This window comes from Rhinatrema bivittatum, chromosome 7 (genome assembly GCF_901001135.1).
Source record: "Rhinatrema bivittatum chromosome 7, aRhiBiv1.1, whole genome shotgun sequence".
Classification (NCBI taxonomy): Eukaryota; Metazoa; Chordata; class Amphibia; order Gymnophiona; family Rhinatrematidae; genus Rhinatrema; species Rhinatrema bivittatum.
In genome coordinates, this window is record NC_042621.1 from 296,018,974 (window position 1) to 296,043,754 (window position 24,781).

The window sequence follows — 24,781 nt, forward strand, 5'->3', positions numbered from 1 at the left end:
CCTGCTGTGTGCGTGGCACATGCGGGCAGGCTACGAATGCGGTTTTTAATTTCTTGAATGTGGTGAGGAGGCAGGAGAATTATGGGGGCCGGAGGGCCCCAACCCCAGGGATAAGCCCGGGTCTAGAATCGCGGGAGGACGACTCCCCTCCTGTTTTGGCTCCGGTAGGGGAGGGTCTCCCAGGAGGAGCGAGCGTTGCGCCTCCAGTGATTTCCCCGGAGTTTCTTTCTCATGCACGAAGCGTTCTTGGCTCACAAACGCACGACAGTGAAGAGTCCCTGGAGACCTCGACCATCCTCCTGAGAAATTCAGTAGGGCTGCTGATCCTTGGCACTGTCCTATGGATCAGGTGCACCCGAGTAAGGAGGACACTCAGGGCTCTCAGGGGCCATTGCCAGGAGCCGGGTCAGCCCCACCAGCAGGAACAGGTTCGGATGAGGACCCGGATCAGACGGATGTGGATACGGACGATACAGATGATCCTGATACCCCACCAACGGAGGGCAACGATACCAGTGTGGTCCGATTTATTCAAGAGATGAACTATGTCCCCTTATTCCTCAGGTCCTAGGCATTATGGTGTCTCAGGAGGAGTCTGACAATGAGGGGGTTAATCCTGTCTTTGACGGCATTCGGGGTCCCACTATGTCTTTTCCTCTACCAAAGAAAGTCTGCAAACTGGTAACCTGGGAGTGGGAGGCTCCTGATGCCGGTCTGAAAGTGGGCAGAGTGAAGGCTAAGCTCTCTCCCCTGGTGTCGAATGTCTTAGGCCTCTTGAAGATCCCTAAGGTGGATGCTGTGGTCTCAGTGGTCACTAAGAAGACCACTATCCCGGTCGATGGAGCAGCCGCCCTTAAAGACATGCAGGACCGGAAGCTGAAGATCCAGTTGAAACGGGCATTTGAGGTGTCGAGCGCTGAGTCTTCGACGTACGATCTGCGCCAGTCTGATGCAGAGAGCAGGTCTGTGTTGGATCCAGGAAGCGTCGGCCGGTTCCGGAACTAGTGGCGGAGGGGCGTTAAAGTCCGCCCGGTTGGAAGCGGGTATCGCCTACGTGGCGGATGCCCTGTATGATCTAGTGAGGACATCGGCGAGAGGTATGGTCACCATGGTGTCAGTGTGGTTTCTCCTCTGGCTGAGGAATTGGGCGGCGGATTTGTCCTCTAAATCCCAGCTGTGCAACCTGCCCTTTAAGGACAAACTTCTGTTTGGAGAGGAACTGGATCAGTTGGTAAAATTGCTGGTGGAATCCAAGGGCAGTCGGTTGCCAGAAGACAGGAAATCTTCCAAGAAAGCCTTCCCTCCTAGAGCTAGTTTCCGGGACACGTGTCGATACAGGACTAGCAGATACATGGCACCAGCTGCTTCTAAGCAGACTATGAGCTGCCAGCAGTCCTTTTACGGGGGTCGCCGTCCCTGCATGTACTCAGGACACCTGGGTGCGGGAAGCACCAAAACCTCCCAATGAAGCCATGAGCACCCATTCCATTGTCTAAGCTGTCAGAGGCAGATTATCCAACTTTTACACGAAATGGGCAAGGATATTACCTCAGACCGTTGGGTTTTAGAGGTCATCAGAGAGGGATATGCCTTGGAATTCTCATGGCCGGTCCCAGGGTGTTTGTGGAATCCCGAGTGACCTCACGCAGCAAACATGAGGCGGTCCTGGGGACCTTGCAATGACTTTTCGACCTCAAGGCTATTGTCCAGGTTCCGGAGACGCAGCAAGGAAGGGGCCGTTACTCGATTTACTTTGTGGTGCCCAAAAAGGAGGGCATGTTTCGTCCCATTCTCAATCTGCAGAAAGTGAACCGTTGTCTCCGGATTCCTCGTTTTCGGATGGAAATATTGCGAACGGTGGTTCGGACAGGGGAATTTCTAGCGTTCCTGGATCTCACTGAGGCGTATCCCTATCAGTGTAAGGTGGCTTGGGTACATCCCACTTCTCTGGACTGATCCTGGTACATACTGGGAAAAGAAAATTGGTTCTTACCTGCTAATTTTCGTTCCTGTAGTACCAAGGATCAGTCCAGAGGCCCACCCCTTATTTCACGTTCTGAAAGACTGTGTTGGCTACCGTTGGCCCATGTTGTGGCCTGAAGCATTTCATGAAGCTCCGTTTTACAGAACGGATTCATGGAGCAGTTATGCACGGTTGGTTTAGTTTACTTTTTGTTTAGAGCATGGGGGTAGTCGGGTTTTGGTGTTTGCTACCTCTCGCTCTTTAGTTCTGTTAGCCTGGGCTTGGGTACAGGACAATACTGAGGGACTGCAAGTGGCACTCTAGTATATATGGCAGTGCCCAAAGCTTTGTTCTCTGACTCCATCTGCTGGTAGGGATGCACAACCCACTTCTCTGGACTGATCCTTGGTACTACAGGAACGAAAATTAGCAGGTAAGAACCAATTTTCTTTTCATACTGCAAGTCCAGAAGTTCTCTGCTCATAGGAACCTGAGCATGTGGGATTAACTCCAGCTTCTTGGCTTAGTGGCAGCCTCATTGCACTTTGTGCCTTGGGCCAGGGCCCACGTGAGACTTCTTTAGGCTTCACTCCTGTCTCAAAAGCCACTGTATTCTCAGGATGGAGTGTCTTCTTCCTTTACCCCCAGGACTGTGAAGTATAGTTGTCTTTGTAGGTCGAACCCAGGAAATCTTTTGGGTGTGAGTCTAGATCCCAATTTGTGGATGATCCTCATAAGGGATGTGGGTTTGGGCTGGAGAGCACATTGTCAGGATCAGGTAGCTAAAATCTTCTGATCTTAGGAGGAGGCTTCTTGATCTATCAACAGATTGTAGACTATGGTGATAAATCTAGCTCTTTTTGAGTATTCCCCTGATAAAGGGAAAATTGAGTGCTGCCTGAAAAATGCAGCAGCCATGGCTTATGTGAGTAGAGAGAACAGCACTCAGTCTACTGGTTTCCAAGGAAACTGATCTGTTCCCTTGGGTGGCGCAACATCTGCATCTCTGGTTGGCAGCTCATATTGCAGGCCAGGAGAATGTTCAGGCTGGTTTTCTGAGCTGGAATATACTGGATGCAGGCAAGTGGGAACTCAGTCGAGATGCTTTTCAAAACTGATTGTAATTTGGTGGGCGTGGCCTCACATGGATCTGATGGCAACATGCAAGAATGCTAGGATTCCCCAGTTTTTCAGTCAATGATGAGGGTTTGGAAGAGGGTATAATTGCCCTGGTGCAGCCTTAACTGTCAGTGGAGCTTCTATGTCTGTTTCCGCCTTGGCTGCAGATAGGCAGGGTTGTAAGGAGAATAGAACTGGAGAATGTTCAAGTGGTTCCTGATTGGCCGAGGAGGCCATGACATGTGGATCTAATAAGAATGCATCTGGACTGACCTCTCTATCTTCTGTATGCTCGCCATCTTCAAGTCAGGGTCCAGGAGCTGGATCCTGTATGGTGACATTTTATCTTATGGCCTGGCTTTTGAAAGGTCATGCTTGATAAACAAAGGATATTCTGAATTCGTAATTTCCACACTTTTGAAAGCTGTAAGTTTTTTCCACTTTAACCGATATTTGGATCTGGCACATCTTTGAAGCTTGCTGTAAGGAATAGGTAATTTCTTCTTGGCATTCCTATAATCACTTCTATTTTATCCTTCCTCCAGAGAGGTCTGGATAAGAGCTTAGCCCTGAATTCTTTGAAGGTGCAACCATCTCTTGTTTCAGGGGTAGAGTTCAGGGGGTCTCACTTGCTTCCTATGCAGATGTGTCCCGCTTTCTTCAAGGGGTAAAAAGACTTCAGCCTCCATTTAGGCCAATGGCTCCACATTGATATCTTAATTTGGTACTCAAGGCACTAGTGCCATCTCCCTTTGAATTCTTGAAGCATGTTACCCTTAAGGACTTGTCCTTGAAGATGGTTTTTCTAGTAGCCATCTCTTCTGCTTGGCGTATTTCTGAAATTCATGCTGTCTTATTTAGTGACCTTTTTTGTTTTTCGAGTCTAATTTGGTATCTTCATCCCATCTCTGGTGTGAGTGCAACATCCAGGAGTAGTGGCAGTCCATGCCATGATCACTGCTGGTGCTCCTCATATCTGCTGGCCTGGAGACAGCTCATGATGAAGGAGTGGGAACCCTTTCCACCGCCACCACTACAACCAGCGGTCCTCATTTTTTATCTGCTCTGCATTACTTTAAAGGAGAGATGGGAGGGCGGGGAGAGGTTAATGTAAGTTATGTTGACCAAGGAAAACATGTCTGTTTGCATGTACTTTACAACTTGTTTAAGTAAAAGTGTGCAGTACTTCTTTGTGTCTTATACAATTGATCTGGTTAAGAGACAAAATATTAACCAGTTGCTGCATTGCAATTTCAGTAAACTAGAAGACCGTTGCAAGTCACCAACTGAGTCAAGAGAGAGAGAGAATGATGATCAGCAGGTATTTTACATTCTTGCTTTGCCTTATGGTGTTAAATTGTCTTTTAGGGCTTCTACCAAATAAGTTCTCTGAAATTACAGGAATAATTCTTGGAGTAAGGTTTGCTCAGTATCTTGAATACTGTAGCTCAGGTTCCTAGTTTCCAGTTCTTTGGGGTCAGGAAATTTGACATGTTGCCAAAATGATGTGCCCAGTCCATGAAAACAAGGAAGGGGGTATGTTTCTGCAGGACATCCCTGATTTTCTGTCCGTAAGCAGGCTGAATTAGCCATAATGCAAAAACCAGAGGCACCTTCCCTAACTGTGGCTATTCAGCCTTTGGATTGACTGTACTGTCTAAGTAGGATTACTGCTATAAAAAAGACACGTGGTCTGTAAATTTGAGGTGGTTTGGTCCCCATACTTGAGATGGAAAGAATTACAGAGATGTGGCGGAACAAGGGTGATTCCTATCTCTGTTTGGAGAGCACATTGTACTGTACTTAGTATCCATCTTGCTTTATGATTAGATACGGGTTTATCGCTCACTCACTTGCTTATTGTGAACATAAGCATGTAAATGCACCAGTATGGGCGGGGAACGGGATGGAAGTTGGGAAGTTTACATCTCTGTGTAAAAATATAAATAAAAAGCTAGAATTGTATCTGGTGTATCTGGGAATATTGGCTCTGTACTTGCATTGATATAAAAAAAACTGAATTAAAAAAAAAAAAATTATCCATAATGTATGGGTGACATCCGGCAGCACTGAACACTCATCTCTCCTAGCTATTTGGGCTTTGAATTCTGTTGCGCATGAGTGGGATTTGCCTTGTGAACCTCCTCGGTTGTTTTTGTCCAATCCCTGCATGATGTACTCTGTGTCTCTCCGTCTTAGTTTTTCCTTCTCTTAAAATCATCATTTTTTTTCTTCTTTTGTTACCTTGCTGGCTTGGCAGCCCCACAACAGCACCTTTCAGTGCTACTTTATTTTATTTGTATTTATTTTAAAATATTTATCCGCCCTTCCTACGTTCAGGGTGGGTACATAGAAAACAAATGTATTAAAAAAAAAAAAAAAAGTCAAGATGATGACTAGATTTTCTTTCTCAGAGATGTTTGGTAAGACTGACATCCTGAGCAGTTCAAAAGCTGTATATGTTGTAAGATCATGTCCATAATCAATGTTCATGAATCTTACATCTGTCTAGGGCCAGAACACAATCTGGCCAATTGCTGTCTGCAGGAGGTGGGCCAGGGGCCGTCGGATTAGAGTAGCTGTGTAAATCCACAGTCACAGCCATTCCTTCACCCGCAGTGCAGAGTAATTTGCCTCCTTGGTTAAGGGAATGAGCAAGAGTTCTTCCAAGACTCCTCCACCGGTGCATTGGGCCGAGGCCTCTAGGCTGAGTAGCGGGAGCTGATCTGCATCGAGGAAGTGGTGCTGTCTCTTAGCAGCCTCCATGGCATCATATGCAGGAAGCATGGAGATAAATTGGCATTGACACCCTCAATGCATGGTGCATCGATGGCATGCATCACTTCATTGCCCTTGATTCATGGTCCTCTGATGCTGTCCAGATGCGATTAATCGCATGATGCATCAGTGCATTTGAAACCATCCTCAAAGCATTGTGCACTATCAGCGCTTTTTGCACTGCAGCCCACCATGCCAATGTGGGTGGCTTCTCTTCCCTCATGCAGCCCTCTAGATCTACCAGCACCAGACTTGTTCCTAGCTCTTATACTCACTTTCCTAAATGCCAGCTGTCTCGACACAGTCCCTTTCAACACCTCCCTCCACCAAGTCAGTGACACAGAGTTCATTGATGCTTTCTAAGAATTTCTCTTCTCACTCATCCAGACATGCTAGTCATAGGAGGCTTCTGCCATTGGCATTGTTTCCAGTGCATTTACTGGTGCATCGGGTCCTGAAACAGATGATTGCACTGGCCCAACTTCATGCCCCCCCCTTCCCCACCGATGCAAACCCAGTGGTAGGAGAAATGTTAGCTCTGGCCCCTCCTGGGGTTGCCCCTTTCTTTTCAATTGACCTGGTAGTATTGGGATACTACTTAGAAACACTGGACCCAGTATGCTCTTTTCTGCCACTCTTCTATGAGGTCTTTGGGCCAGGAGCATGAACCAATTTTTGTGTCTGAGGAAGAAATGACACCCCCTTTATCAGATTCAAGACTGACTCAGTCTTATGACCAGGTGGACAGCTTGGTGAGAACTTTCTGCGCTTCTCTGACTGCTGGGGCCCAAGGATCTCTTCATCCTGCCCTATCCAGCTTGGAATCCCTACCATTGCAGGAAGGAATCTCGCCTTCACCAGGTGCAGCTTGTGCACCTTTTGATACCTTAGTACAAGACTACTTTTTCTTGTGCAGCGGAGTCTAGCTCTTCCGAGGGGGATGGCCAGGGATGTGCCCTCTAGTACAACTAGAAAGAAATTCTTTTTCACTCAGCGCATAGTTAAGCTCTGGAATTCATTGCCAGAGGATGTGGTTACAGAAGTTAGTGTAACTGGATTTAAAAAAGGTTTGGATACATTCCTAGAGGAAAAAATTTTAAACTGCTATTAATTAATAAGCAATAGTAGCTTGATATTTAATTTTTGGGTACTTGCCAAGTACTTGTGACTTGGATTGTCCTCTGTTGGAGACAGGTTGCTGGGCTTGATGGACCCTTGGTCTGACCCAGTATGACATATCTTAACTAGGGGCACCCCTGTTTTCTCCATCCTTGTCTGTAGACTTCTGGGTCAGCATGCTTTACTCTGAAGAGAGTCCACTGGTATCCTTTTGGACCTACTCTCGGACCCCTTGAAGCTGATGTCCCCACTAGAGGACCTCACCCATTCAAAGCTTGTAGAGAAGGTGGGAGCATTCCTAAGGGTGAAAGTACAAATGGGTAAGGATTCTTGTCTGGAGCTCCTTGGCCTCCTTTACATTTTGGATGCATCATCTGACCCAGTGACTTTGCCGTTACACAGTTATCAACGACCTGCATATGAAGATGTGGCAGACTCCTATCACTTGCAGTTTCACCCCTCAGAAATTGGATCTCAAGTACCAGATGCATAAGTACTATGACTTTGAGATGGTTCAGCTTCCACAGCAATCAGTAGTTGTAGAATCTGCTTTAAAGAAGGCTAATAAATTCATACTCAATTTCACCCCCAGGGAAGGACTCTTAAGTTCCTTGATAACTTTGGAAAGAGGGTCTTTCAAAGCTCCATGTTGACAAATCGCTTTGATAACCACCAATTCTATGTTTCCTGTACGTACCCGGATCAGTCCAGACTCCTGGGTTTGGCCCACCCCCCTAGCAGATGGAGACAGAAGTTTACCAAACAAACTCCGCCTCATATAGGCTGGTGCCACCTACAGTCTGGCAGTATTCTTCTGTCTCCAGTAAATGGAGGAGGTGCCAAACCTACAGTCTGTGCTAAGGTCTAATTAGAGACAAGATAGTGAGGTATTTAAAAATAAATATATATATATATATGGAAATTTAAATCTTCTGCAGCCGTTGCTCAGGAGTGTAAGAGACCGCAGTCGTACCTGCAGGTTCCAGTCTTTGCCTCCCAGGGGGGTGGGAGGTCCTGAAGGGAAATTAGGGAAGCTAACCAAATTGGTAGTGCAGTAATAATGGGAGACTTCAATTACCCCAATATAGACTGGGTAAATGTATCATCGGGTCACGCTAGAGAGATAACGTTCCTGGATGGAATAAATGATAGCTTTATGGAGCAATTGGTTCAGGAACCGACGAGAGAGAGAGCAATTTTAGATCTAATTCTCAGTGGAGCACAGGACTTGGTGAGAGAGGTAACGGTGGTGGGGCCGCTTGGCAATAGTGATCATAATATGATCAAATTTGATTTAATGACTGGAAAAGGAACAGTGTGCAAATCCAAGGCTCTCGTGCTAAACTTTCAAAAGGGAAACTTTGATAAAATGAGAAAAATTGTTAGAAAAAAACTGAAAGGAGCAGCTACAAAAGTAAAAAATGTCCAAGAGGCGTGGTCATTGTTAAAAAATACCATTCTAGAAGCACAGTCCAGATGTATTCCACACATTAAGAAAGGTGGAAAGAAGGCAAAACAATTACCGGCATGGTTAAAAGGGGAGGTGAAAGAAGCTATTTTAGCCAAAAGATCTTCATTCAAAAATTGGAAGAAGGATCCAACAGAAGAAAATAGGATAAAGCATAAACATTGGCAAGTTAAATGTAAGACATTGATAAGACAGGCTAAGAGAGAATTTGAAAAGAAGTTGGCTGTAGAGGCAAAAACTCACAGTAAAAACTTTTTTAAATATATCCGAAGCAGAAAGCCTGTGAGGGAGTCAGTTGGACCGTTAGATGATCGAGGGGTTAAAGGGGCACTTAGAGAAGATAAGGCCATCGCGGAAAGATTAAATGATTTCTTTGCTTCGGTGTTTACTGAAGAGGATGTTGGGGAGGTACCCGTAATGGAGAAGGTTTTCATGGGTAATGATTCAGATGGACTGAATCAAATCACGGTGAATCTAGAAGATGTGGTAGGCCTGATTGACAAACTGAAGAGTAGTAAATCACCTGGACCGGATGGTATACACCCCAGAGTTCTGAAGGAACTAAAAAATGAAATTTCAGACCTATTAGTAAAAATTTGTAACTTATCATTAAAATCATCCATTGTACCTGAAGACTGGAGGATAGCAAATGTAACCCCAATATTTAAAAAGGGCTCCAGGGGCGATCCAGGAAACTACAGACCGGTTAGCCTGACTTCAGTGCCAGGAAAAATAGTGGAAAGTGTTCTAATCATCAAAATCACAGAACATATAGAAAGACATGGTTTAATGGAACAAAGTCAGCATGGCTTTACCCAGGGCAAGTCTTGCCTCACAAATCTGCTTCACTTTTTTGAAGGAGTTAATAAACATGTGGATAAAGGTGAACCGGTAGATATAGTATACTTGGATTTTCAGAAGGCGTTTGACAAAGTTCCTCATGAGAGGCTTCTAGGAAAAGTAAAAAGTCATGGGATAGGTGGCGATGTCCTTTCGTGGATTGCAAACTGGCTAAAAGACAGGAAACAGAGTAGGATTAAATGGGCAATTTTCTCAGTGGAAGGGAGTGGACAGTGGAGTGCCTCAGGGATCTGTATTGGGACCCTTACTGTTCAATATATTTATAAATGATCTGGAAAGAAATACGACGAGTGAGATAATCAAATTTGCAGATGACACAAAATTGTTCAGAGTAGTTAAATCACAAGCAGATTGTGATAAATTGCAGGAAGACCTTGTGAGACTGGAAAATTGGGCATACAAATGGCAGATGAAATTTAATGTGGATAAGTGCAAGGTGATGCATATAAGGAAAAATAACCCATGCTATAATTACACGATGTTGGGTTCCATATTAGGTGCTACAACCCAAGAAAGAGATCTAGTTGTCATAGTGGATAACACATTGAAATCGTCGGTTCAGTGTGCTGCGGCAGTCAAAAAAGCAAACAGAATGTTGGGAATTATTAGAAAAGGAATGATGAATAAAACGGAAAATGTCATAATGCCTCTGTATCGCTCCATGGTGAGACCGCACCTTGAATACTGTGTACAGTTCTGGTCGCCGCATCTCAAAAAAGATATAATTGCGATGGAGAAGGTACAGAGAAGGGCTACCAAAATGATAAGGGGAATGGAACAACTCCCCTATGAGGAAAGACTAAAGAGGTTAGGACTTTTCAGCTTGGAGAAGAGACGACTGAGGGGGGATATGATAGAGGTGTTTAAAATCATGAGAGGTCTAGAACGGGTAGATGTGAATCGGTTATTTACTCTTTCGGATAGTAGAAAGACTAGGGGACCCTCCATGAAGTTAGCATGGGGCACATTTAAAACTAATCGGAGAAAGTTCTTTTTTACTCAACGCACAATTAAACTCTGGAATTTGTTGCCAGAGAATGTGGTTCGTGCAGTTAGTATAGCTGTGTTTAAAAAAGGATTGGATAAGTTCTTGGAGGAGAAGTCCATTACCTGCTATTAAGTTCGCTTAGAGAATAGCCACTGCCATTAGCAATGGTTACATGGAATAGACTTAGTTTTTGGGTACTTGCCAGGTTCTTATGGCCTGGATTGGCCACTGTTGGAAACAGGATGCTGGGCTTGATGGACCCTTGGTCTGACCCAGTATGGCATTTTCTTATGTTCTTATGTTCTTATCCTCCACTGGTTTCAGAGGCTGCTGAAGTATTGGGAAGTCAGCCCATTTTCCACCTGGGGGTGATACCGGGGAGCCTGGTTCACTTCCCCCAGTGGATCCAGGACCCGGAGGTGATCCAGCAGGTAATTAAAAATAAATAAATTTTTTTGGTCCTCTTCTCTGGGCTCGTCTTTCCCTTCCTTCCGATCGTGTTGGGGACTTGTTGCGCTCCATTTCGCCGCGGGTTGGAGGGGTGCTGATAGATTTTGTTTTCAGCAGGCATGCCGCGTGTAGGGCCTGTGGCACCGCGGAATCGCGGCTCTTGCGCGATAGTTTGTGCGCCACTTGTCTCTCTGGGGGAGAGGGAGCCTCCACGACCCCAGGAAGGGTTGTAGTCCGGGTCCAGACTATAACCGGCGCTATCGGGGAGCTGCAGTTTGTTCCCAAGCCCTTCCCGTGAAGCATGGGAAAGGGCGCCATTTTGAGTGCGCTGGGGTCGGAGGCGGCGGGCGCCATTTTGGCTCCGCTCACTCTGGCGGCCCCCGTGGCATAGGAAACAGCGTTCGGGGGGCGGAGGACCCCTACTGCCGCACTTGTCCCTGCAGCGCAGGGTCCCTGAGGGGGACAGACCTGCGAGACCTTACTTATCTAGAGCTGCGGAGGCCCCTGATGAGGATGGGGATGATTTATCTTCTGACTTTTCCATTTTCTTCAGACTTCGTTTTATTGATGCATAAGGCCTTTAAGGCCCGGAAGGCGGGCAGAAAACAGCCTCACAGTCAGGACCCTCTGACTGGACCCCGGAAGCGAGCCAAGGCCACTCCGGAGCCAAGCTTACAAGGGGGGGGAGGGTCATCGTCCAGCCAACGTCTGGGTTCCTCAGCCAGATCCGGATACTTCTTCGGACACGGATGACCAGGACGACCTGGATATATACCCTCCCTGCCTCCAAGGGGGGTTGAGGGAGAAACCGACCCCCAGCAGGGAGGTCTGCGGGGGTCTCATGGGGGACGGATGGTGATGATCCGAAGGTCGTCCGTCTTTTTAGGAGAGATGAGCTGGGTCCTCTCATTCCGGCTATATTAGGGGAATTGGGGATTCAGCTGCCTCAAGAAGAGTCTAGATTGGGGGCTACAGACCCGTTGGTGTTGGGACTTAGGGGGCTGCCTTCAGCTTTCCCTTTCCATTTTTCGGCAACGAACTTGCTATTTAAGGAATCGGATATTCCGGATTTGGGGCTTAAAGTTGCAAAGGCGATGGTTAAGCTCTACCCCCTACCGGAAGAGGCCTTGGAGCTGTTATGGGTGCCCAAGGTGGATGCTGCGATGGCAGCAGTCACAAAGAAGCCAACCATCCCGGTCACCAGGGGGACGGCCCTTAAGGACCTGCAAGATCGTAAGCTGGAGGTCCAGCTTAAAAAGATCTTCAAGGCTTCCGCCCTGGGAATTCGTGCGGCCGTGTGTAGTACCGTATTTTTCGCTCCATAAGACGCACTTTTTTTCCCCCAAAGGTGGGGGGAAAATGTATGTGCGTCTTATGGAGCGAATATAAAAAAAAAACCAAACAAAAATCTAACAAACACCCCCCCCCCCCGACTCCCCCAAGACCTGCCGACTTAATTTCCTACAACCCCCCCCCCCAAGACCTGACAAATTAATTTCCTGCAACCCCCCACCCTCCTGACCCCCCCAAGACCTGCCAAACGTCCCTGGTGGTCCAGCGGGGGTCCGGGAATGATCTCCTGGGCGTGAGCCGTCGGCTGCCAGTAAACAAAATGGCGCCGACGGCCCTATGCCCTCACTATGTCACTGAGACCGACCAATAGCAGCGATCGGTCTCAGTGACATGGTGAGGGCATAGGGCCGTCGGCTGCCAGTAAACAAAATGGCGCCGACGGCCCTATGCCCTCACTATGTCACTGAGACCGACCAATAGCAGCGGTCGGTCTCAGTGACATAGTGAGGGCATAGGGCCGTCGGCGCCATTTTGTTTACTGGCAGCCGACGGCCCACGCCCAGGAGATCGTTCCCGGACCGCTCCTGGACCCCCGCTGGACCACCAGGGACGTTTGGCAGGTCTTGGGGGGGTCAGGAGGGTGGGGGTTGCAGGAAATTAATTCGGCAGGTCTTGGGGGGGTCAGGGGGGTGGAGGTTGTTAATTTAAAGGGTTGGGATGGGGGGGGGGGGGGTTTGGGGGTTCCCACAGAAAGAAAAATTTTCTGATCTGGGGAGTGGACCGAAATGGCCCTCCCCAGACCCGAAACAAACTGGGAGAAAAAAAAAAAACTATGCACTCCCCTAATTTGCTCCATAAGACGCCCAGACGCAGAGCCGGTTTAGCACAATTTTTTTTTTTTTTAATTTTCCCCCTCTGAATCCTAGGTGCGTCTTATGGTCAGGTGCGTCTTATGGAGCGAAAAATATGGTAATTCTTCCTTACGCGCAGGTCTTCGCTGGGTCCAACAGCTGCTAGCCAATGACACTCTCTCCCAGGAGGAAAAACGCCAGGCGGGAAGACTTGAGGCTGTGATTGCCTACAGTGCGGATGCCTTTTAAGATTTGCTTCGCACATCGGCTAGAGCTATGGTATCGGCTGTGTCAGCGCGGCGCTGCTTGTGGCTCCGTAACTGGGCAGCGGATGTGTTATCAAAATCTCAGCTGGGATCCTTACTGTATAAGGGTAAGCTGCTGTTTGGCAAAGAGCTGGAGGACCTGATTCAATCTTTAGGCGAAAATAAGGTGCACCGGTCCCCCAGAAGATAGACCGAAGTCGAGAGGATTTTTTGCTTCCAGGTCTCGATTTCATGGTGGTCGGAGGCCCCGGACCTCCCGTGGCTCTGTTTCTTCCTTTCGCCACAATACCAGCAGGCAGCAGACTGACTCTCAGTCCTTTCGTGGGCGCCGGTTTGGTAGACCTGGCTCCAACCAGAACGCACCGGGCGGCAAGCCCTCACAATGATGTGCAGCCGGTCCATTCCTCTGTTCCAGTAGTGGGAGGTCGTCTGTCCCTATTTTATGGGGAATGGGCCAAAATCACGTCAGATCAGTGGGTCCTCGATGTGATAAGACAGGGTTGCGCATTAGATTTTGCACGCCTACCCCGCCAATGATTCCTGGTTCACCCTGTGGTCTGGCAGCAAAACGCCGGGCTGTCAAGGAGACTTTACAGCATCTTCTCGACCTAGGTGCCGTTGTTCCGGTGCCCTCTGCAGAGCTGCGAAGAGGCTGTTACTCCATTTACTTCATAGTGCCCAAGAAAGAGGGAACCTTACGACCCATCCTCGATTTGAAAAGGGTCAACAGATGTCTGCGGATTCATCTGTTCAATATGGAGACTTTACGCTCAGTAATTGCGTCCGTCAGACCGGGGGAGTTCCTGGCGTCCCTAGATCTCACAGAAGCATATTTACACATCGGGATCCAGGCAGAATCATCAAAGGTTCCTAAGGTTCTCCGTGATGGGGCAGCATTATCAGTTTCAAGCACTGCCTTTCGGACTAGCCACTGCTACCCATGACTTTCACCAAGATTATGGTGGTGGTAGATGCTCAGTTGCACAGGGAAGGATTGTTCGTACATCCATATCTGGATGATTGGCTGGTTCGAGCGAAGTCGAAAGTTCTCTGTCAGGAGGCAATTTGCCGGGTACTCCAGTTGTTGCAATCGCTGGGCTGGGTAGTCAACGAGGCCAAGAGCCATCTGGTGCCCTCGCAGTCACTGGAATTTTTGGGAGCTTTGTTCGACACGCATCAAGGGACAGTGTCCCTTCCGGAAGAACGTATGCTCAAACTCCAAGGCCACGTACGAGCCTTGTTATCCCGATGGTCTGGGATTACCTTCTGGTCCTGGGCTCCATGATGTCTACGCTGAAATTGGTTTTATGGGCTTTTGCTCATATGCGGCCTTTACAATCAGCATTGCTGTCCTGATGGAATCCAGTTTCGGATCAGTTCCATCTAGATCTAACTCTGACGGAGACCGCTTGGTCCAGCCTGGATTGGTGGTTATCCCAGTTCAACTTGAGGCGTGGAGTACCATTGGTAGTTCCAATCTGGACGGTGATCACTACGGATGCCAGCTTGTCCGGTTGGGGAGCAGTGTGTTTGAGAAAGACAGTACAGGGGCTATGGTCCCCGGAGGAAGCTCGTTGGTCCATCAATCGTCTGGAGACCAGAGCAGTCCGATTGGCACTGCAGGCGTTCTTGCCGCTTCTCCAGGGCAAGGCGGTACGAGTTCTTTCTGACAGTGCGACCACAGTGGCTTATATCAACCGTCAAAGAAGAACCAGAAGTCGTCCAGTAGCGTTGGAAGCTAGTCTCTTGATTCAATGGGCAGAACAAAACTTGGCCTGCATAGCGGCCTCTCACATCGCCGGGGTGGAGAATGTTCAGGCGGACTTCCTCCTGAACGCCATCTTCTCGACCCAGGAGAATGGGAATTGGCGGACAATGTCTTTCAGTTCATTTGTGCCCAGAGGGGCACTCCTCGGATGGATCTCATGGCAATGTTAAAAAAATGCCAAGGCTTCTCGTTTCTTTGCTCGTCGCAGGGACATGGGGGCAGAGGGCGTGGACACCCTGGTCCTTCCATGGCCGGTAGATGTTCTGCTTTGTGTTCCCACCTTGGTCTCTCATAGGCAGAGTCCTTCGCCGAATAGAGTTACATCCGTCGGAGGTGGTTCTAATAGCTCCCGAGTGGTCACGGTGTCCCTGGATTGCGGATCTAGTGAATCTGGCGGTAGCGCCTCCGTTGCGCTTCCTGGACAGGTCGAATCTGCTTTTTCAGGGACCCGTCTGTTTCGACCAGGTTGAGCACTTCCATTTAGCGGCATGGCTTTTGAGAGGAAGTGGCTGAAGTCTCGGGGATATTCGGATGCCGTAGTGACTACGCTGTTGCACTCTCGTAAGGTTTCTACTTCCCTGTCTTATGTCAGGGTCTGGAAGGTCTTTGAGGTCTGGTGTCTCGACAGAGCTATTGTTCCTACCCGAGCGACCGTTGCGGAAATTTTGAATTTTCTTCAAGCTGGTTTAGCGAAGGGATTATCATGTAGTTCCTTGCGGATGCAGGTCGCGGCGCTTGGTTCCTTGCACTGTAACATCCAGGGAGCGTCCTTGGTGTCTCATCCTGATTTATCCCAGGACAAGTAGGATGTAGTTCTCACATATGGGTGACATCATTGATGGAGCCCTATTGCGGAAAACTTTCTGTCAAAGTTTCTAGAAACTTTGACTGGCACTCTGAGCCCACTGAGCATGCCCAGCATGCCATGATATTCTCTGCCACAGGGGTCTCCCTTCAGTCTTTGTTTTTCCGCGCTGCTGTTGGCATCGCAGAGCAGGAGCCTGTGTGAGTTTTCTCACATACTGTCTGACTAAAAGTCAGATTAAAAAACAATTATTTCTCTCCCATATCGGGGTCTCCCGTGTTACCACTGGCCAGTGAGTACTTTTTCTCTCATTTTTACTCTTGAGTAAAAATATTTTTTCTTCTCATTTTCATCGACGGCTATTGAGGAAAATATGGCCACGGGATTTAAAAAATGTCCCAACTGTAATCGGACTATTTATTTATTTATTTTAGTTTTTTCTATACCGGCATTCGTGAGGGTATCACATCATGCCGGTTTACAATAAACAGTGGGGTGATAAACGAAAACAGTGAACGAAATAAATAATAGGTGCTAAAAAATAACATAGTTACAGTTACAATTAAACAGGGAGGCGTAAAACTAGGAGCAAGAAGAAAATGATAGGAACTTTAACATAGAACGTTAACCTGAAGTATGACGGGGTACAATATAAAGCATTTTGTGATTTACAATGACTTGTTCATTTGAGGTAATTGCGGTTTTAAACATAAGGGTGGAGAATAGAAAGGTAGAGTTTTGTACATAAGGGTAGAGATCAGAAGTAATGGTTTTCTGGATATTGGTAGTGCTTGAAAATTGGTTGTAGGTGAGTAATGAGTTTAATCAGAGTCTGGGAAGGCTTGTTTGAAAAGCCACGTTTTGAGTCTTTTCCTGAATGTTGGGAGGCAAGGTTCCTGCCTTAGCTCCGTTGGGATAGAGTTCCAAAGAGGAGGTCCTGCTGTGGAGAATACTCTGTCTCTGAATGTTATGTGATGGGTGGTTTTGGAATGAGGTACCTGAAGAGAATCTTTATAGTGTTCTCTTATGGGTCTGGAGGATGTGTGTTTTTTGAAAGGGATTTGAAGGTTGAGCGGAGCGATTTGTTGGATGGCTTTGAATATTGTGGTGATGGACTTATATAGTATTCTATAATGAATCTATGTCCATTACAGATCCACACCTCGAGTGTGTCCTTTGTTTAGGTCAAACACACGATGTAACATCATGTCCCAAGTATGCTGAAATGACCGCGAAGGGCTAAAAGGCCCGACAAGAAAAGATGGAACACTTATTCCATCTACAACTTTTGCCTTCCCCATCGACGTCCACTCAATCATCTCCGGCCGGAGTTTCAAAAAGTTTAATCCTCAAAAAAACGTTGTCCAGAAGGCTCGGGGGATCGTTCATCGCTGACCCCATCCGAGGCATCGACGAGGTCAGCGGCGGAATATCGACCAAAGCATCGCCATCGGCACCATCATCCATCGATCCCGGAGGTGCTACTCTCCCCAGAGAAAAATCGACTGCAAAATGGCCTCACCTTCAAGAAATACTGAGGCCTTTGACGCCGAGGCCTTCCCTCCTCTTGATGCGCTGACCATCGAACCTCCACAGGACCCTGTGGAAGGACCAACAACACCTCCACCGCCCCCACGTGTAGCTGCTCTGCCTGCACCAGCTATCACGGAGGAATTGACAGATTTTATCCGTCAAGCGGTGCTCCAAGCGTTGCAAGACCATCGATGCCCACGCAGATGCCGGTGCCTGCACCAATGCCAGTACCAATACCGAAACCACTGCTTGCACCGACGCCGATGCCTCTACCATCGCTGATGCCCGGCCCAATGCCGGAACCAGTCCCGTCGATGCTGATGCCAGTGCCTGGGGCCCCAGCACAGCTAGAATTAGCGTTGTTCCAACTTCTAATGAACAGATTCGACACAGTCGTCGGTGCTCTACCACCCAAACAGATTCCAGCCAAACCACATGAAGTCCCTGGACGGACACAGTTTGATCCACAGCCTAGGTCCTTCAGGGCTTTTTTGACCACCAAGGTCTTCTCCCACTTCTCCATGTAGACAAGACCCATACGATTCCTGGGAGGACAAACATTCGGATACTTCTTCTGAGTTTTTTATGTCTGACCCTTCTCCTCCTCCGGAAGGAAGAAATCCCCACCGGAAGATTTATCTTTCACTAATTTTGTTAAGGATATGGCAGACACCATACCATTTACCTTGGTATCTGAAGAGGACACAAGACAGCAAACTTTGGAAGTCCTGCAGTTCGTGGACCCTCCAAAAGAAGTCTTGGCCATCCCTGTCCACGAAGTAATGTTTGAATTACAGCATAGACTCTGGGAGCATCCATGCTCAGTACCATCCATTAACAAGAGAGTGGACACCACTTATTTAGTTCAAAATGCCCCGGATACCAAAAATCTCAACTGCCACATCAATCAGTTGTTGAGTCTGCACAGAAGAAGTCTAAGAGAATAAGACCTCAGTCTTCCACTCCTCCTGGGAAGGATCACAGATTCCTGGACTCCTTGGGCAGGAAAGTGTATTAGGGAGCCATGCTCAATTCAAGGATTGCGTCATATCAGCTATACTGTTTGGACAAAGAAGGACGACAAGATTCAGCCTACGGACAATCTGTCTTAAAGAACTTGTTTCCAGTATAATCCCAACTCCTTCTACATCCAACCTGCTGTGATTTTCGGCTGCCTCATTTTCACCAACAATATTTCAGTGTTGCTTCTCTACAAAATGACTCAGCCTCTAGCTTGCTAATCACCCATATGTGAGGACTAGCATCCTGCTTGCCCTGGGATAAAGCAAAATTGCTTACCTTGTAATAGGTGTTATCCTAGGACAGCAGGATGTAGTCCTCACGAAACCCACCCGCCACCCCGCGGAGTTGGGTCCGATACGTTTTTCTTATTTTATTTTTTGCTAAAGCTTATTGCTACATACGAGACTAGAGAGAGACCCCTGTGGCAGAGAATATCATGGCATGCTGGGCATGCCATGTCAAAGGTTTCTAGAAACTTTGTCAAAGGTTTCTAGAAACTTTGACAAAGTTTTCCGCAATAGGGCTCCATCAATGATGTCACCCATATGTGAGGACTACACCCTGCTGTCCTGGGATAACACCTATTACAAGGTAAGCAATTTTGCTGTCTCTCATTTCTTTGGGGGGTGAAGCATTTGCGCCCTCCAGTGCCACAGCCTGTCCCTCTTGGAATTTGAATCTGGTTCTTAAGGCTTTGTGTCGGGCACCTTTTGAACCATTGCGTAGATCAACCTTGAAGGACCTTACTTTGAAGGTAGTGTTCTTGGTGGCTATTGCGTCGGCACGCCAGCTGCCTGAGCTTCAGGCTTTCTCTTGTAGAGAGTCCTTCTTGCGCATCTCTGACTTTGGGGTTTCTCTGCGTACGGTTCCCACATTCCTACCTAAGGTGGTGTCTTCCATTTAAATGAGGCAGTCGAGCTACCGTCATTTTCGGATCTGGATAGTTCGGACCCTTTTTTCTAAGGCCTCTTGTTCCGCTCACCCCGATCGGGCTCCCTCACCGATCACCGGCCCGTCTCTCCAACATCCAGTTACCTGAGAGGCAGCGAGTCTCTGCCTCCAGCCAGCCGCCATCGGAGCTAAGTTACGTCGATCCTGCACAGCCTCGACCCGAAGCACGAGCCCTCGCCTCTAGCAGGCCCCCAGCCGAGCCGCGAGCCCTCGCCCCGTACCGCCCACGAAAAAGTCGCGGCGGTGACGTCAGAGGCGCGACCGGCGGGCTATTTAAACCACCACTCTCCTGGCGCCGCGCGCCGATTCAACCAGCAGCCTCAGCATTCAACCCTCTGTCTCGGCATTCAACCAGCAGCCTCAGCATTCAACCCTCTGTCTCAGCATTCAACCAGCAGCCCCAGCATTCAACCCTCTGCCTCAGCATTCAACCCTCTGCCTCAGCATTCAACCCTCTGCCTCAGCATTCAACCAGCAGCCTCAGCATTCAACCAGCAGCCTCAGCATTCAACCAGCAGCCTCAGCATTCAACCCTCTGTCTCAGCATTCAACCAGCAGCCTCAGCATTCAACCCTCTGTCTCAGCATTCAACCAGCAGCCTCAGCATTCAACCAGCAGCCTCAGCATTCAACCCTCTGTCTCAGCATTCAACCAGCAGCCTCAGCATTCAACCAGCAGCCTCAGCATTCAACCAGCAGCCTCAGCATTCAACCCTCTGTCTCAGCATTCAACCAGCAGCCTCAGCATTCAACCCTCTGTCTCAGCATTCAACCAGCAGCCTCAGCATTCAACCCTCTGTCTCAGCATTCAACCAGCAGCCTCAGCATTCAACCCTCTGTCTCAGCATTCAACCAGCAGCCTCAGCATTCAACCACCTCAGCATCCAACCAGCCACTTCAGCAGTCAACCAACAGCCTCAGCATTCATCTAGCAAAAGATTACACAACCAAACATATCATTCAGACCTCCTTAAAGAACATTTCCACAATCTATTACCGCCACAACGTCATAGGACACCTGATTCTGACACCATCTAAGTCTTCTCCCTCATACAACCATGTTGCAAGGACACCCAATACATATATTACATCACAACTCCTTCTCCAAGATGAAGCCTACACTAAGATATCAACCTATAACCCGTAGAAATCTAACCCCGGTAATGATCTCACCAGTCACACAATTACTTGGTTTGGCTCTATTCACCTTATCACTCTTCAATGCCCAATCAATCACAAAAAAACCCCACATCCTTAATGACCATCTGCTAGATACTAAACCAGACATCTGTGCCATCACAGAGACCTGGTTAAAATCCTCAGACACAGTCCTAATAAATCTATTGCCTACACAGACATATGATGTCTTCTCCTTACCCAGAAAGAAAAAGAAAGGAGGAGGTCTCCTAATAGCTGCAAAAAAACTTTTTAACCTCAAGCAACAACCTATCTATACTATACCCAAACTTGAGGTAGGCCTATTCAAATCTAAGTCACTTCAAATCCTACTCACCTACGCGCCTCCCGGACTTTTAGATCAAGATGCCTCTCCCATGATAGAGGTTATAGCCAAATACTTAAAACTAGACTCTCCTGCCATAATCATTGGAGATTTTAACCTCCACATTGATGCCAGTCCTCGATCGACCAACTGTGATGCTTTCCTATCAGCACTTTCGGACATGGGCTTCAAACAGCACATTAACCAACCAACACACAAAGCGGGTCACACTCTTGATCTTATCTTCACAAATTCTAATCTCACCCCACTCTCACCCCCCTTATGCCTACCAGTCCCATGGTCAGATCATTTTATGATCAACTCCACCTTCAGGTCATTGACAGGATTGACCACACCTCATCAGCCTACAACTCTATACTACAGGAAAACTTGTTCTTCAGAAGATCTTGGCAAATCCCTGATCAGAAATCTCCCAAACTTGGATCTTTCAAATCCCAATTCAGCTATCACCTCATGGCAAAACATCACTGAAATGATAGCTAACGAATTATGCCCACTGTCAAAAAAAATTATAAACCCCTCCCATAAAAATAAGCAACCGTGGTTCTCAAATGAACTCCGCACTCAGAAGCAAAATCTAAGACGGAAAGAAAAAGAATGGAGGAAGAATTCTAATCCCCTCACTCTTTCCATATACAAAACTACTCTCCACCAGTACAGATCAGCAATACTTCGAACAAAAAGAGATTTCTATGCTCACCGCATCCACGATATGCTGTATGATGCGAGGGCCCTCTTCTCCTATGTTTCGGAACTTACCAAAACAGCTCTTCCTAATATCCCTGACGATACAGCTCAATCAAAGGCCAATGACCTGGCCTTATTCTTTCAAAATAAAATCACCAATACCCTGGCCAGATTACCTGTCAACACAAATCCTACTCTTCCGGACACAGTTCTCCTACCTAACTCAGACATAAGATTGGATTCCTTTGATTCGACCCACACCTTAGAGGTAGAATCGCTGATAAAAAGAATGAAACCTTCGACCCACCCGCTGGACCAAATACCCTCCAAGTTACTGATTCTCATCCCAGAATACATATCCAAATATCTAGCTGATATCATCAATTGTTCCCTTACACAAGGAATATTCCCGGACGCACTCAAATTGGCCACGCTCAAACCCATACTCAAAAAATCCAACCTGGACCCGGAAGAACTCAACAATTACCGTCCCATATCAAACCTCCCATTTGTGTCTAAGATCATGGAGAAAATTGTAAATAAGCAACTTTCAAATTACCTAGAAGACCACAATATACTTCACACGTCACAATATGGTTTCCGAAAAGAACACAATACGGAAACCCTCCTCACCTCCCTCCTGGATCAACTATATATTGGTTTTGATAAAGGACAGTCATTTCTCTTAGCCCTCCTCGACATCTCTGCGGCTTTTGATACGGTAAATCACAACATCCTCCTAAACCGACTCTCAGACATAGGAATTACAGGCTCAGCCCTCAGATGGTTCGAATCTTTCCTCAGTACTAGAGGCTATAAGGTAAAAATTAAAAACATGGAATCACCGCATACTAATGCTCCTTTTGGCGTCCCCCAGGGCTCCTCCCTATCACCCACCCTGTTTAATATCTACATTCTCCCCCTCTGCCACCTACTTTCAAACCTCAAACTCAAATTTTATATTTACGCAGATGACCTTCAAATTTTAATCCCTATATCCAAATCATTGGACTCAACACTCAGGTTATGGAACGCTCATCTACAAACTATAAACCACTACTTATCCAGCCTCAACCTTGTGCTCAACACTTCTAAAACCGAACTCTTACTAATTACTCCAGAAGGTAGTCCCATACTTCTCCAATCACAAAATATTCCACATATATCACACGCCAGAGATCTTGGAGTCCTAATCGACAGTCACCTGAACCTAAAGCATTTTATAAAACACACTACTAAGGAGTGCTTTTACAAGTTACAAGTACTCAAAAAAACTCAAACCGCTCCTATTCCACTACGATTTCAGATCCGTCCTCCAAGCCATTCTGTTCTCTAAGATCGACTATTGCAACTCCATTCTGCATGGTCTTCCAGCCTCTACCATTAAACCGCTCCAGCTGCTACAAAATGCAGCGGCAAGGATCCTGACAAATACCAATCGGAGAGAGCATATTTCTCCTATTCTAAAAGATCTCCACTGGCTCCCAGTAAACTTCCGGATCCTCCATAAATCTCTCACAATCATTCATAAAAATATCCACCATCAAACCCCGCTTGATCTGTCTCATCCTCTCAGACTGCACTCGACAGCCAGGCCTTTAAGGGATGCTTACAAGGGATCTTTACACGTTCCTACAATCAAATTAGTGCACCATGCAAACATCAGAGACCGGTCATTCTCTACTGCAGGCCCTTCCATGTGGAACGCCATGCCTCCGGACCTCAGACTGGAGACTTGTCTAACAACTTTTAAAAAGAAACTAAAGACATGGCTGTTCAGCCAAGCCTTCCCCACTACAAACTCCATTCCCTGATCTAGAATTGTACACCACACATCTCTGTAAACAAAACTTTCCAAATTTTCATGCATAATATCCATTAAAGAGAGGTTGGCTCCTTGCCCCCTCCTCTGTATATAGTATTTATTCTATTTTATTGCACTTTATATATTTATTGCTCCGCTCACCCCTTCTTTTCCTACTCCAAGTTAAGGCTTCCTTGTTATAATGTAACTGTATGCTCTGTATCTCTTGTTGATTGGTTAATTGTATATTCTACTTAGTTCATTGTAAACCGAATTGATTTGATTTGTATCAAGAAAGTCGGTATATAAAAGCCTTAATAATAAAAAAAATAAATAAGGATCTTTACAAAGCTCGATGTGCGTAGAGCATTGTTACAATACCTGGAGGTGACCAATGCATTTCGAGTTTCGGATCACCTTTTTGTGCTGTGGAGTGGTGGGGCAATATGGCTTCCAAGACTATCATCGCTCGGTGGTTTAAGGAGTCCATCACTTCTGCCTATTTGTTGGATGGTAGATCTTCACCCGAAGGTCTGCGGGTTCATTCCACTCGTTCTTAGGCCTCATCCTGGGCGGAATGTCAACAGGTTTCCCCGGAGGAGATTTGCCGGGCGGCTATGTGGAAGTCTTCTCATACTTTCGTCAGACATTATCGCTTGGATGTTCGGGCACCAGGTGCTTTGGAGAGGGAGTGCTTAGAGCCGGCCTCTCTGGATCCCATCCAAATTAAGGTAAGCTCTGGTACATCCCAGGAGTCTGGACTGATCTGGTTATGTAGAGGGAAAGGAAAATTGGTTCTTAACTGATAATTTTCGTTCCTGTAGTACCACGGATCAGTCCAGAATCCCTCCCATTTTTTCCTTGGAAGGGAATGGAGTCCACTCTTTACTGATCTTTATCGACAGCTTGATTCATCATGGGTTCTGTATCCCTTTGGGGGGTTGTTATGCCAGTTTGCGGTTTTTGGGTTATTGTATATAGTTTGTTCTATTCTGCTTTGACATTATGTAATACTGCCGGACTGTAGGTGGCACCAGCCTATATGAGGCGGAATTTGTTTGGTACACTTCTGTCTTCATCTGCTAGAGGGGGGTCCAAACCCAGGAGTCTGGACTGATCCGTGGTACTACAGGAACGAAAATTATCAGGTAAGAACCAATTTTCCTTTGCCCAGTAAAACTCTTCTCCAGCTGGTGGAAGGGACTGGCTGCTATTCTCGGCCCTTTCTGGATGCAGAGGAGGGAGCGAGGAATTTGCTTTTCATAGTCTGAGATCTTTTACTCCATATCTCACACCATGCCTGCTCCTGTAGCAGCTGGTTATGGGCCAGTAGGATTTGGGAGGATGTCCACAAAAAGCTAGTGGACCCTCCCCTGCCTGGAGAGAAGCTCCAGGAAACAGTGGCCCAGATTAAGAAATAAACTGTGATGGTCCAGTCCTCCTTGTAAGGCCATAGAGCAGCAGTCTACTTCTAGATGTTCATTCTATACCTACAAGCGGCCATTCTACCAGAGGTGGCTGTTTAGACCCTTT

General features: G+C 47.2%; 1 protein-coding gene across 1 annotated transcript in view; it reads left to right on the top strand.

Annotated features, from left to right (window-relative positions):
• TDRD1 (tudor domain containing 1) overlaps positions 1-24,781 on the top strand; it is a gene marked incomplete at its 5' end in the record, with an annotated part of 488,249 nt that overhangs the window by 105,351 nt on the left and 358,117 nt on the right. Inside the window, one exon of the mRNA XM_029610456.1 lies at positions 4,340-4,403. Within this exon, the coding sequence (XP_029466316.1) occupies positions 4,340-4,403 (64 nt within the window). The remainder of the gene's footprint in view (positions 1-4,339; positions 4,404-24,781) is intronic.